This window comes from Metarhizium robertsii (assembly GCF_000187425.2).
Source record: "Metarhizium robertsii ARSEF 23 chromosome Unknown MAA_Scf_4, whole genome shotgun sequence".
Lineage (NCBI taxonomy): Eukaryota > Fungi > Ascomycota > Sordariomycetes > Hypocreales > Clavicipitaceae > Metarhizium > Metarhizium robertsii.
The window spans coordinates 1053944-1067884 of NW_011942182.1; the positions used below are offsets into that span (position 1 = coordinate 1053944).

General features: G+C 50.4%; 3 protein-coding genes across 3 annotated transcripts; all 3 read left to right on the forward strand.

The window, feature by feature from the left end:
- Nucleotides 1-1459: 1459 nt before the first annotated feature.
- MAA_08217 (glucose-6-phosphate isomerase) lies at nt 1460-3344 on the forward strand (the record flags this gene model as incomplete). The annotated part of the gene is made up of 4 exons (XM_007826215.1): nt 1460-1959; nt 2054-2587; nt 2652-2758; nt 2824-3344. 4 exons carry the CDS (start codon nt 1460-1462, stop codon nt 3342-3344), a joined length of 1662 nt encoding a protein of 553 aa, XP_007824406.1.
- A 6530-nt stretch (nt 3345-9874) lies between these two features.
- MAA_08216 (mannitol-1-phosphate dehydrogenase) lies at nt 9875-11326 on the forward strand (the record flags this gene model as incomplete). Its single annotated transcript, XM_007826214.1, has 2 exons — nt 9875-9929; nt 10185-11326. 2 exons carry the CDS (start codon nt 9875-9877, stop codon nt 11324-11326), a joined length of 1197 nt encoding a protein of 398 aa, XP_007824405.1.
- An 805-nt stretch (nt 11327-12131) lies between these two features.
- On the forward strand, nt 12132-13430 carry MAA_08215 (uncharacterized protein; the record flags this gene model as incomplete). The annotated part of the gene is made up of 1 exon (XM_007826213.1): nt 12132-13430. One exon carries the CDS (start codon nt 12132-12134, stop codon nt 13428-13430), a length of 1299 nt encoding a protein of 432 aa, XP_007824404.1.
- Between the last annotated feature and the right edge of the window lie 511 nt (nt 13431-13941).

Below are 13941 nucleotides of genomic sequence, written 5' to 3' on the forward strand. Positions count from 1 at the left end.
CAAATTAAGCGAGCATATAGCGGGAACGCGATGTTGCATCACGGCTTCGAATGATTCCGACACTGTCAAGAAAAAGAAATGGACGATTGACGAAGCCTGAAGTTATGTATACAGAATAGAGCGAGAAGCCAGTCCAGAGAGGAGGGGCAGACGTTGCCACATACTTGGCATAAGAGTAAAGATGAACGACTTTGCCCAAGACCCTTTTTATTTTGTACCCCCTTTTTTTGTTTCGGCAAAAGGTATTATGACCATGCATTCGGAGTTTTGGCAGGCATATGCACTCAGCCCGTTTTAGATCCAAAGGGTTGTCTGTCAAAATGCCTTTGATTCCTCCTTTATTGTTCACATGACATTGGCCACTCTCGTTTCCTTTTCACACTTGTTATTTATACTACTGCACCAACGGAGAATGCGCACTTTATGGTGAGCAGTCACATCACCTAGTTAGATTATTTTAAACATCACTACATTGGAAACATTGGAAATTAGGAAATTCAGCTGCCAAGACGGATTACGAGTTGTAAAGAATGTCACGATGTGCTAAAAAGGTGTTGTAGCAGGGGGCTTCGTGACAATTGATGACATATCCGTAGCAAGCGAACGGTCAGGGCAGAGGTCAGCATGATTGAAAATCAAGCGAGACAGAAAAAAACAGACTTGGCGTGAGAAGCGGCAAGATGATACGTGGGCATGTTACAGGGCCGAGAGCGACGAATTTCATTCATGAGGATCAGGGCGCACGAATGAATCAATCAAGGTCCGCGAATGCGTTTTTCAAGCCCCGCATGGGCAGGAGAGCTGTTGGCTGGCCCCGCTCCTTCCTTGGTTCTAAAGTCCAAGACGTAATTGCGGCAAGTCCGGCCGCAGAAAGGTTACCCCTCCCCCTCCTCAGGTCCCTGCTGGCTTTAGCTCGCCAGTGGTTGCACTTGCCGTGGCTCAGATAAGAATCCAGTCAGCATCACCAAGCAATTCGCCAGAGTGGACGAGAGCTCCACAGAAGCTTTGCCAGCTGCGGTACTTATTATTTGGCGACCATAATATCGATCCTCGCTCCCGACTCCCGTCAAGTCCATTTTGCATTGCAACAAACGCACCCCCGCTCGAAGTCGTTCCCCATTGAAGAAATCTGATCATTGTCGACCCTCTTGGTAAGTTGGAAGTAGTATCTGTTTTTGGACCCCCCTCGAGGTGTAAAAGATGTTGATACGGCCGGTATACCGATACCTCCGTGGCAGCCGGATCCGTCGTCTTTGTACGTCACAACCAAGGCTGGTCTGTTTCATTCATGTGGCAAGCTATATAACCCGGTCGGACGGATTCTGGATCCTGCCTCGCATTTCTTTGACTTGTGCTGCAATCCGATATTGTTTCCCTTGACTAATCGTTACCTTGGGCCATTCCATATAGACTCTTAACATCTTTCATTTTCTTGATCAAACCTTCAACCACCACCACCATGGCCCCCGCCAATACGCTGCCCGCTTGGGCCGAGCTTCAAGCTCACCGTGACAATGTCGGCAAAAACTTTGTCCTCAAAGAGGCCTTCGCTTCTGATCCAGAACGATTCTCCCGCTTCACTCGCACCTTCGATTCTAAGGGCGTTTCGGCCGAGATCCTCTTTGACTTTAGCAAGAACTTCTTGACTGAAGAGACCCTCGACTTGCTGGTCAAACTTGCTGAGCAGGCTGGCGTGGAGAAGAAACGAGATGCCATGTTTGCTGGAGAGAAGATCAACTTTACGGAGAAGCGTGCCGTTTACCACACTGCTTTGCGAAATGTCGGCGGCTGGGACATGAAGGTTGATGGCGTGGATGTCATGAATGCCCCCGGCGGTGTCAATGATGTTTTGAAGCATATGAAGGAGTTCTCGGAGCAGGTCCGAAGTGGGGAGTGGAAGGGTTTCACCGGCAAGAAGCTGACTACCATTGTCAACGTCGGCATTGGCGGCTCTGACCTGTGAGTATTCCCCCTTAAACAAAGCTGAGCAGGCAATCGCTCTGGCAGCTTTTGCCTATGACGGACCTGAAAGCTAACCTATGGTTGCTCATAGTGGCCCTGTCATGGTCACAGAAGCTCTGAAGCACTATGGAGCTGATGACATGACTCTTCACTTCGTCTCCAATATTGACGGAACTCACATGGCTGAGGCTCTCAAAAATTCTGATCCTGAGACCACCCTGTTCCTTATTGCCTCCAAGACGTTTACCACTGCTGAGACAACAACCAATGCCAATACTGCCAAGACCTGGTTCTTGGAAAAGACTGGAAACAAGGGTGAAATTGCGAAGCACTTTGTTGCTCTTTCCACTAATGAGCCTGAAGTCACCAAGTTTGGAATCGACAGCAAGAATATGTTTGGGTTTGAGAGCTGGGTAGGCGGTCGGTACTCTGTCTGGAGTGCTATCGGCCTCAGCGTTGCTTTGTACATTGGCTTTGACAATTTCCACAAATTCCTCAGCGGTGCTCATGCCATGGACAAACATTTCCGCGAGACTCCCATCAAGAACAACATTCCTATTCTTGGTGGTTTGCTTAGCGTCTGGTACTCGGACTTTTTCCAGGCCCAGACTCACCTCGTTGCCCCGTAAGTGGTACCACTGTAGTCCTTGATGAGTTTATGGCAGCTGCATGGCTAACTCTTACACCAGGTTCGATCAGTACCTCCATCGCTTCCCTGCTTACCTACAGCAGCTCTCTATGGAGTCGAACGGAAAGTCCATCGCTTCTGATGGCTCATCTGTCAAGTACACCACTGGTACGTTACTGTCTGCGAGTTTTCGCCGTTGGCCTCGATGAAGGTGTGCTAAAAGACCGACCTAGGCCCTATTCTCTTCGGCGAGCCTTGCACCAATGCTCAGCACTCTTTCTTCCAGCTTGTCCATCAGGGCACTAAGCTGATTCCCACTGACTTTATCCTGGCTGCTCAGTCTCACAACCCCATCACCAACAACCTGCACCAGAAGATGCTTGCGTCCAACTACTTTGCCCAAGCTGAGGCCTTGATGGTCGGAAAGACTGACGAGCAGGTCAGAGCTGAAGGCGCCCCCGAGGAGCTTGTTCCACACAAGCGCTTCCTCGGAAACCGCCCTACAACCTCCATCCTTGTTGGAGGATCAATTGGCCCTGCCGAGCTTGGAGCGCTGATTGTCTACTACGAGCACTTGACTTTCACTGAAGGTGCCATCTGGGACGTCAACAGCTTTGATCAGTGGGGCGTCGAGCTTGGAAAGGTTCTGGCTAAGAAGATTCTCAAGGAGCTTGACGAGGCTGGCAATGGGGAGGGCCACGATAGCTCGACTGGTGGCCTTATTGGAGCGTTCAAGAAGTACGCCAAGATTTAAGCTTCAAAAGCTGAGATGGGTACGATGGTATTGATTGACGGATGTAATGTAACCGAGGGTAAACAAAACAAAATTAGTCTGGGCGCTGGACCAATAAACTTGTAGTTCAGCCGTTACGTCGTGACCATGTCAACTGGGCATCAAATTATTTAGTTTCCGCTTTCTCATGACATCGATGCCTGAGAATTGCGTGCTAATGAACAATTTTGGGATTGGTACGCTGCAAAAGTGTTGACGCGAATCAGAAAACAATATGCAAGTATCACTGTTGTACGTGTTTCCGGGCATACCTGTCATGATTTGGGGTACCTAGGAAGGTATCGACTTACAAGATATAGCATTCCAGGGTAAAGAGCCTTGCCCGACAAAATGAAGCCTTGGGGATGAATTTTGCTGATATTCGGGGCATCACTCGTGGCGCACACGAAGGATACCTCTCAACCCTAACCCTAGGAAACTGGAAATACTACATTAATACTCCGTAGTTATAATACTAGCACAATATTACATCGCTCCACGCCAATGGTCAGTACCAGTAAAGAACAAGATTGGACGGTAGCCCCATGTACAGTCTTGAGCTCAGCCATCAATAAAGCGGGTGTAATACAACTTACGAGGAAGATGGCTGGTAACGGCGTGACGTGTCTCAATGGAACATGGCCCATAGCTCACTTGTCACGTTTCCCCAGAGCTGGCTATTGTCAGAACAGTGGGTAAAGTCGTAATTCCAGAGAGCGCATTTCTGGAGCCAACCGCCGTGGGTTATCGTATCCCCAAATGTTTGCAGCTTGTCCAGGATTCCGCTGTCTTGTCCATCCGCGAGCTTGGAAATCCAGCAGCTGTCAATTTTCTGCAGAACAACTGCATTTTTTGCGAAACGAGGGGGATTTAAAATGACGTGTTGGACTGCTGAGATACGAACAAGTGACGCATATCTGATGTTGTCGACGAGCCGTACGCTACTACTACCGCACGGAGCTCATGGCAAGATGCGACAAAGACGGCTATAAGATGACAGGATTGAGACATTTGACACGAGACAATGTGGCATGTTATGCTGCCCTCGCCGGATAAGTATAACGTGTTCTGAATCCCTGCAGAAATGTTCACATGTAATACATTTAGCCTCTGCATAGCCACAACTTCTCTTTCAGTCTACGCTTGAACATTGATCTAGTTCTCCGCCATGTTCTTGTTCAAGTTCGTTGCTCGGCTCTCGCTCTTGCCGTGTCTAGTAAGTCGCAAACACTCTCATAAAATCCAGCAGGGAATTCTAGCGTTTTATAAAACGGGCATCCGCAGCCCCAGCTGAGCACTCCATCGAAGATACTGTGGACTCTGTCGATACAAAGGTCCCTCAAGAAGCGCACCACGTATTTGCGGCACCGCTCGGCTTGCCGAGGCCCAGTCCTGCTCGGCGGGCGAGCCGGTGATCACCTATGCTGCTTGACGGAAAACACTGGGCGCAGCAGCGTTATCAGGCCTGGGCCCAGGCTCCTGGGACCTATGTGCCGCTGTGTAAGGCCCCGCCGGTCAACGGCCTTGCGGTTTGAAATGATACAAGTTGTTTCCTGTAGATGTTGAACTCGTTTCTCTTGACTGAATCTGATGATGGTGTATTGTAGACCCCGTGGAGTCAAGTGGCGGCTGTAACGAGGGATATTATAAATTCATGTAATGGTGGTCCCGGACTCCCGGCACCGTGTTCTCGGGGGGAACTGGTGGGTTACGCTCCTGGTGGAGACTCATTGTTGATATGCTATAACATCCGAAACTCTTGTTTTCCTTCTCTCGGGTGTGTATGTTATGGGAGAGGTTTGCGCGTCCCTCTGATTAATCCCCGGAGAGATAGTAGGTTATAAGTAGACAGTTTCGACAGGAAACCTACCGCGGCGAGGCTTAGCGCCACGTCTTTTCAAAATTTATAGTTGCTTTGGCGGACTAGATTGATCTTTGGTGTCTTGTGTTGCAATTGGCATGTAATTTTGGTGTTGATTCTGGATGAGGGTTCGTTTCACTTTTGTTTGGCCGGGTGGTGACTGCCCGGAACGACATCGCCGGTGAGTTGGCGATGGATGGCGGCCCAGAGTGTAGTTCTGATGATATGCATATTTGATGGATAAGAGAAACACCGTGGTGGACGGCACATACGTTATCGATGGTTACTGCATTGCCTCAACAAGCCTCTCTGACGGTACAAGCATCATCATCGATGATGCCTTCAAGCACCAGGCACACTTGACAGGAACCTTGCCTCCCGCACGCCCCGTGATAATAGCGTCTGACAGGTGGACAGCCTCTTTGGTTGCGGGGGAAATACAATAGCCTTGCTTATATTCCCTCTTGTCGCCGGGGAAGAAGACAAGGTTGTAAAGCAGTTAGTGGTGGATTAATACAGCCTATGCTAATCGAGGTCGTGATGAGAACCATGTTTGACCCGGACATTCTGTATACAATCTGTGCAAAAGTTGTATTTACGCAGCCGTTTCAAAGCTGGGATACCGGGCGGACACACCCTCATCGTTGGACATATAATACTTTCCAGACGAATGAAGTCGATGCCGGCCAGATACGGCGACAACGCCCGATAAATCGATCACAGTAGCAGACCGATCCAGTCATCAGTGATCACAATTGTCATGGGCTCCACCAGAGCCATCGTTGGATCAGAGGTCGGGCGTGATGATTTTCACGGAAGTCAAAACCAGCCGAAGCGTCGTCCTCTGTAAGTATCACAAGCTATTCACAAGACGCAACTCAAATCCGAAGGGCATCGTGGAGAGGGCCTTCCCACCTTCCTGCCTCCCCACGAACATCCTCCAGTGGAGTCAAGACCCTGGATGATGGCTAAAATCTGCATGACATTGCAGTATTGTAAAGACGCTTTCGCGAAACGGGCATCCCGAAGTGGATCTTCCCTGGCAACACCCACGATAAATGCGCTACTTTCGGCGCTTGTTGCGGACAGGATTCTTGCCAAATGAATGAAACCAGGTGATGATGTATTCTCACAAGTAAAAATGGAGGCCTGGCGTAATAAACGGTGGTTTCGTGGATCCACTTCAAAGGCATGTTGTTGGTTCCCTTCAGCCGAGTTTGATGGAGTCGTGATGTATGTATGAATGTATATGTGCACAGGCATCGAGTAGTCATGATGGTTCATCTAGTAAGTTTTGGAGGGGTCGTATGATGTGCAATGACAAAGAGTCAAGTTACTGCCATGCATGCTGCCTTTACAGTCGTCCTATGAGATAGCTCGTTAGCCGGAGGTTTTATGAATTTTCAAAATATTTTTGCAAGAGACCAAACAAAACTAGGCAATCGCAGTATTGAAGAGAATCCTTTTCTTTCTTAATCGCTAATGCAATTGTTTATGAGCCTCCCGATGGATCTGATGTACCGTCATAGTTGTTGTACCAGCCCAGTCTTTGTTCTTGTTGGCATGGAAAACATCCGGCGTCTCCGGGGACAAATTCTTGCAGTAAGCAGGCTGCGCAATGAAGAATCGTGGCCCGTTTTACGGCGTAGATCGATGGCATCGTGAAAAGGTGAAATTGCCTGTTTGGTTCTGGGACTTGGGTGATGGTCCATACGTCATGCTTGGTGCACGCCCCCTTGGAGACATCAACATGGCCAAATATCCGCGATTGTCCCCATGGGTCTTTTCTGGAGAATGGGACGTGGATAGTCTGGGGTCACTGCCGTAAAACCGCTCGAGCAGTTTGTTGTTCCTTTCCCACACTATTATCTGTTTAAAAAATCGGCGAAAACAGCAAACTGGCTCTCTCATCTTTTTGCGTTCGTTCCGTCAGCGATCGCGGGGCTTCGTTGATACTCCAATGGGTGCACCATTTTGACCTTGGATGACTTCCCGTCCCTTGCGACGTCATTATCCGCCCATCCCTTTCGCCAGCCCCTGTCAATCTCGTACATGGAGGCCCACTGGTGGTAGCACCAGGACCGATAACTGGGTTGCTGGGCTGCTTGGTCAAAGTCCCCCCCTCCCCCACCATCGTCAATGCTGCGGACTTCGATGATCTTCTCTCTATGGCGTGAATCTGTGGAAATGTGGAAAGTCAAACATGCTGATGCTCCATTTTCGATACCCAGACTTGTAATCGAACAACGTGTCCACGGAAACGCGTCGCTACCGTGCTAAAAGTTTCGTTCTAGACTCAGCTCCAACGTTTGGCCATCCAGGCACAATAGCTGGCAGAATGAGTTAATTTCATCCTTGAAGGTGGCATCGAGAACACAAGGGTTCTGAATGTGGCACAACGTTGTTTGACGTTACTACAGAGCCAATGACGGGCGGCCACAAATACACCCACTGTAGAAGGGAGCGAAGAGAAGTAACATGGCTTTGTCCAGTGCTACTGGCACTCTGAATGCGATGAGACAAGCAGCAAATTGCCAGTTCACCGTGATGTGCTCGCGCCTGTCCGGCGTAGTCGGATACAACGCACCAGCAGCGTTCCTTTGGACTGGACGGCACGGGTGGTGACGAATGCGCTGACTGGGTCGACCAGGCTCTGCAGGGGCTGGTTCAAGTGCTGGCGTGAGTTAGCTTAGGGAACAACACCATTCTGGTGCAGCGCTCTCAGTGGCTGGCAGAGACATGATTTATCTCTAGCTTCTGACGTGAAAGTCAAGTGAGGCTGCGATGGCGGCAATTTTGGTGGTCTGGTGGTGGTAACGGTGTGGTGGGACGTGGCCATTGGGTTGACGACCTCAACATTCGTCTGGCTTGCGTGCCTCTGGTTGGCTGGGCTCGAGTTAGGAGATGCAGGTTATCAACAATGAATCGATGTGGCTTGGCGGCGTCTACTCGGCCGCTAAAGACATCTGGAGCCCTGGCACACGTTATGCCTTGACGGCTGGTGCGCGAAACGGAGCCTGGCCGGAGAGGCAGCGTCTCGGTGCCCTGAATCGAAATCGATCAATTGACCCTGATAGGCGCAGCTAGGCCCTGATGCCCTCAACTGATAGGCCGCTGATAGGCCACTCCTAGGTCCGTGATCCTCCGTACTCCAGATGTCCCGTACTCAAGTCGATGATGGCGTGTGGCCTACGGACGATATTGCAGCGCTTGTAGTGAAACAGCGCATCGATCCCTGTAAAAGCCTCGTTGCAGCTCGGCCTTTTGCGGCGGGACCGAGGACATGGATGGCCGTGAAGCCTGTATTCACGTCTTCTGGACTCAGCCAAACATTGTCTTGCTTGCATCATGGCCAGGTAAGCATGACAATTCGTGGCTGTCTGTTCCCGCGCTTGGCTCGACTGGATACAAATTGGTCATGGATTCCTGCAAGCGCCCGCTGTAATTTTTTTTTTCTTTTTTGCAAATTCTCAGTAGCCAGTCCATCAGCCATGAAAGTCGAGATGCGTCTGCGCCAAAGACATGTGCTGTCAGGCAGGTGTCAAGAATGTCACGATGCCTTCTGACGAGGCAAACGTTGAAGTGGGAGGCATGTGCACATGTTCAGGCTGGTGGTTGTCCGTTCCTTGCCGTTTCAGTGCTGGCCTTGGCTGCATTCCCCACCGTTGCGCCACCCAGACCACCCAAACCACTTCCTGTAGTCTGGGACTGTGGCCCGTAATGCATTGTAGCAGACAATGCCAGCCAACTGGCTCAGTTGCCCAGCACTTTAATGTTGTTGCATGTGGTGACTGCCTCTCAAGCTGGCAACCGCCCCACCAGCCCCACCAGCTCCGTTCTGGCAGCGCCCCTTCCCAACATTGCTCCACCGCGTATCTGCTAGGCTGGGTGCCTTGGTCGTTACATCACACCAGACACATTCAATTTTGGAGGACAGGCTGAGCATCATTTGATTGCAGCAATTGTTTGCACAGAGGCCACTTGACAGGACAAATGAAGCCGGCCGGCCGCTTGCAGATGGTGCAGTTTCCACCATTACAAGCACATGTGCACAACCACGGACATTCATGGTGCCAAATGCAAGTTCTCGACATCCCAAGCACTGCCCGGCACCAGCGCCACCCGCTTCTGTAATATCGTCATCACTTGTCATCCATTTGGCATTGCCCCTCGCTCCTGCCCTTGTTCCTCACCACACGCCCCTTGCCCCACCATGCCTCAATGTCCTCAAGTCACTTTCACGTCTCCATCCGGAGCGCACTTGGCCGTATTGTCGTTTGGTGTATTGCAAACTTACAACCGTTCCGTCATTACCCTTTGATGTCAATTCGCCTCGCCTCGTCACTTTCCTCACTTTATATAAACCCTGGTAGACCCCCTCATCTTCCGTCTAGCTTTCCCTCTCCATTTCCAGTTAACTCAGTTCCATCCAAGACGGTCACCGTTTTTGGCCTTTTCTCTCAATTACATACCCGACTTTCGCACTCGCTACAACAGCCACCAGCCCACCTGTATTTGTTGAGCTGTTTGATCGTGCGGCTACCTCCTCTCAATCCAGCACTTTTTAGACACCTCCGCCAGCAAAATATCCCTGGCCGCTTTCTTTTGTTTTTTAGATTCAAAAACCACATAGATCAACTTATTCTTCACTATGGCTGTCGGTGGTCTCAAGAAGAAGGCTGTCCATTTTGGAGCGGGCAATATCGGTATGTCGTCTTCGTCGGTGCAGTGCCAGTCCCCACCTGCACGCACCCCGCGCTTGCGTTATCCCGGCTCTGTCGATATGCCAGGAATCGAGTAGCCTCTGCGTCCCCCGGCTTTGCCCGGTGACTACCAGGCCGCAGACCAGTGTTTGCTGAAGCCGTATGGAAGCTCTCTGGCTGTTTAGCAGCCCAAAGCTAGTATTGCATAACACAAAGATTTGCTGAAAAGAACTGCATCGCTAACATATTCCATTCCAGGCCGTGGTTTCGTTGCCTGCTTTCTCCATAATTCTGGCTACGAGGTTGTCTTTGCCGATGTCGTCGACTCTCTCATTGACAAGATCAACTCCTCGCCCTCATACAAGGTCATTGAAGTTGGCTCAGAAGGCACTACTGAAAACACCATCACCAACTACCGCGCCATCAACTCCAAGACGCATGAAGAGGACTTGATCAACGAGATTGCCACCGCTGAGGTTGTCACCTGCTCTGTTGGCCCCAATATTCTCAAGTTTATTGCTCCCGTCATTGCCAAGGGCATCGACCGCCGCTCCAACGACGATGCTCCCCTGCATGTTATTGCATGCGAAAACGCTATTGGTGCTACCGACACTCTCGCCAAGCATATCAAAGACCCGCGAAACACTGCACCTGAGCGTCTTGAGGACCACCATCTCCGAGCGCGCTATGCCAATTCTGCTATAGACAGAATTGTGCCTGCTCAGGACCCCAATGCTGGCCTCGATGTCACTCTTGAGAAGTTCTTTGAGTGGGTAGTCGACAAGACTCCATTCCAAGACGTTGGTATTCCCTCTATTGAGGGCATCAACTGGGTTGACAACCTAGCCCCTTTCATTGAGCGCAAGCTATACACTGTCAACACAGGACACGCCACTGCCGCCTACCACGGGTACAACCGAAGAAAGCGCACTGTGTACGATGCCTTGCAAGATAGAGCCATCATGGCTGAGGTACGTGGAGCGCTGATGGAGACCAAGAACCTCATTGTCTCCAAGCACGAGTTTGAGGAGGATGATCAAGCTGCCTACGTCGAAAAGATTATCAAACGTATCGGCAACCCTCACTTGGAAGATGCCGTCGAGCGCGTGGGCCGTGCTCCTCTGCGTAAACTTTCTCGCAAGGAGCGCTTCATTGGCCCTGCCGCCGAGCTTGCTGAGGCTGACCAGCCCATCAAATACCTTCTCGATGCTATCGAGATGTGCTTCCGCTTCCAGAACGTCGAGGAAGATGAAGAATCCAAGGAGCTCGCCAAGATCATGTCCGAGAGCAGCCCCGAAGAGGTTGTGAGCAAGGTGTGCGGCATTCAGTCCAGTGACAAGATTCACCGGTCACTGGTTGCCATTGTTCAGCGTGTCCAGGACGATAGTCGTGAAGATTGACTGGAGCGCCGAGACGGGGCTCCCGACTCTACTGAAAACCGACGCCGTGGCGCAAAAATTTGATCTGATGAGCGCAGATGACGAGACATGATTTCGAATGATACCTAGCCACGTTGCTATTGAACCTTGATTTTCTGAAATTTTTATCTATCGCCAATGAGCATGGCGCTTGGGCGGGTATTGGAGTTTACGAGCTGGGCTGATCTTGGCTTTGATTCAAGAGTCCATGCTGGGGTTGAGACGCGGCTACTTTCGGCTCGCATATATAGATTGATTCAAATGAAAACATACGGAAGCATTTCATCCACCCTGATTTGTGCAATGTTGTGAATGATTCCGTGTCCATGATGACTGCTTTGGCTACTTTGGGCCACCTGCTTTGTCTCTTAGGTAAGTGGCTCCTGCTCAACACCAAACGACCAACTAACCTCGCCACCCTCTCGATCGGCACCAGGCCACTACCAGTTAATGCTGATGCGAAACGGCCCCTATACGGCAGTCGCAAGGTGACATTCTCGGGGCAAGACTTGGTAGTCGAACCACTCTTTCCCGCTGGCAACTTTCTCATCATGAGAGGTGATGAGCCGAAAGTTGGCCTGGCTTCAGGAAGGTTAAAAGGCTGAGCATGTCTTCCTGAATGCCATTGAAACCTGCCTGCCAAGAACTCAGATTCCACGACGAGGAAGTCAAAAGATTGAAGTCCAAACAATACCGCTCAAGAAAAAAAAAACGACAAAACTTCCTGAGCAGGTTGCTCAAGTCTTCGCTTCTCATCAATTGTCACCCGTTCGCCCTGCATTGCAAAATGAAGGGTCTTCTTATCCTCGGCCTGTTGCCAATTACACCTCTTGTCTTCGGCCAGATCACAGTTTCAGTCAGCAATGTCGAGCCACTTCCACTCAAGTCAGCCAGTGTCGTAACCTCGGCAGATGAGCTTTTTCGACAAAGCTGCCCGGAAGAAGTAACGAATAGCAATCCCTACACGCCCAATCTGCTATTATCGTCTTACTCGGAGTTTGAGGAGTCCGGCAAGAAGGTCTTCCGCGGAAACGTATACCCGTCCTCTGACAGTTTTGTTCGCGGTGCGATAGTGGCCTGGGCGCAACATCAAAGCCTGGTCCTTCGTCCTGATGTAATCTGGTTCGAAATTCTGGCCCAACTCAACTTTTACATGACAGAACATGCCGAAGAAATTCGCCACTTGTTTGTAAACTTCCAAGGCAAGAAGGAAATTGTTGTGAAGGAAACTTCTTGGACCAACGTTATTGCTGCGTTTGCGACCGAGATCCAAAAACGTGTCAAAACAAATTGGCTGCTGGGCTGGGTTGCTCCTGGGTTCAGTACCAGTACGCGAAATGATAACATGACGGCCACCGTGTTGATGATGGGCCTTATGCAGCACTACTTCGAGTTCACTGGAGCGGTCATCTGCGGAATCCCTTCTGTTACCTTGCTTGGGACCAAACTCGACTGGGTTCAACTATACAAGAAATTGGATCGCCTGGCAGACTTTGGGGCCGAGCCAGCGCAGTTTGCCCATAATCTGAAGCCTATTCTCAGCCGATTCGTGCAGACATGGGACGAGCCAAACAGCCCGGCGGTCAAATCGTTCTGGAACCAGATTGTACGGGCTAACAAAGTATTTCTCTGCGGTGCCGGGCCAACGGAATTCGATATTTCTGGCTGGATCACGGGATTCATGCATTGGCGAGAAGATGGCACACTTGTTGCACCTAACGGGACTCGACCACAGCCAGACGACGTGCGATTTGACGGTGTAGCATACACTCGCGTGGATATTGACCACATCCCTGTCGGATATGCCAAAGCGCCGCTCAAAATGCTCGACTACCCAAACCGAGGGAAAGACACACAGGCGTATGTGCTGGCAGGAAACATCGGAATCAAAAGAACTATATCCAATCCCACAGGCAAGGGTGCCAAACCCCAAGTGTTGGCCGAGCCCATGAATTCGTGGTTCTTGTATGGACCTGTCGATGCGAATTTCACGACGGGGCCGGAATACGGAAATTTTTCGGAGGTTAAGAGCACTGCAACGAGTCTAAGAGACTGGTGCCCGGCGGCATATGCTAGACGATACTAATAATTGGGGGACTACGAACATGATGTGCTTGAGTCTGGCGGTGAGGCTTGAAACACCTGCATGTTGTTGACTTGTAGGAACAACTTGGTAGTATCTAATACTGGCGGTGGTGATGATGTCACCTGTCCGGAAAATAAAAGTACGCAGATTGGAGCAGAAGTGAGGTAAACAGATGGTGCAAAAAATAATTGGAGGTGAATAAAAGTTATTTCGAATGAGCTGGTGCAATCGATGTCAAAATGTGTTACAAGTAATTACACAGACTATCAAGCGGTCTGGACTCACATGCAAGTGCACCAAATGTACTCCGTAGTACTACACCGTACACATGATCCTTGCCAAACCAGGACCGCCTGCACAAGACACATGGAGGCACGCGCATAGTGGGGGTTTGGACCACTCGAGCTCAACCTCCAAACAAACATTTTGCCCATGCAGACGACATAGCACTTGAACCTACTCCAGCACTTCGGCCGTCTGATTTTCTTTTCCCCTTTATCTTGCCAAAAGG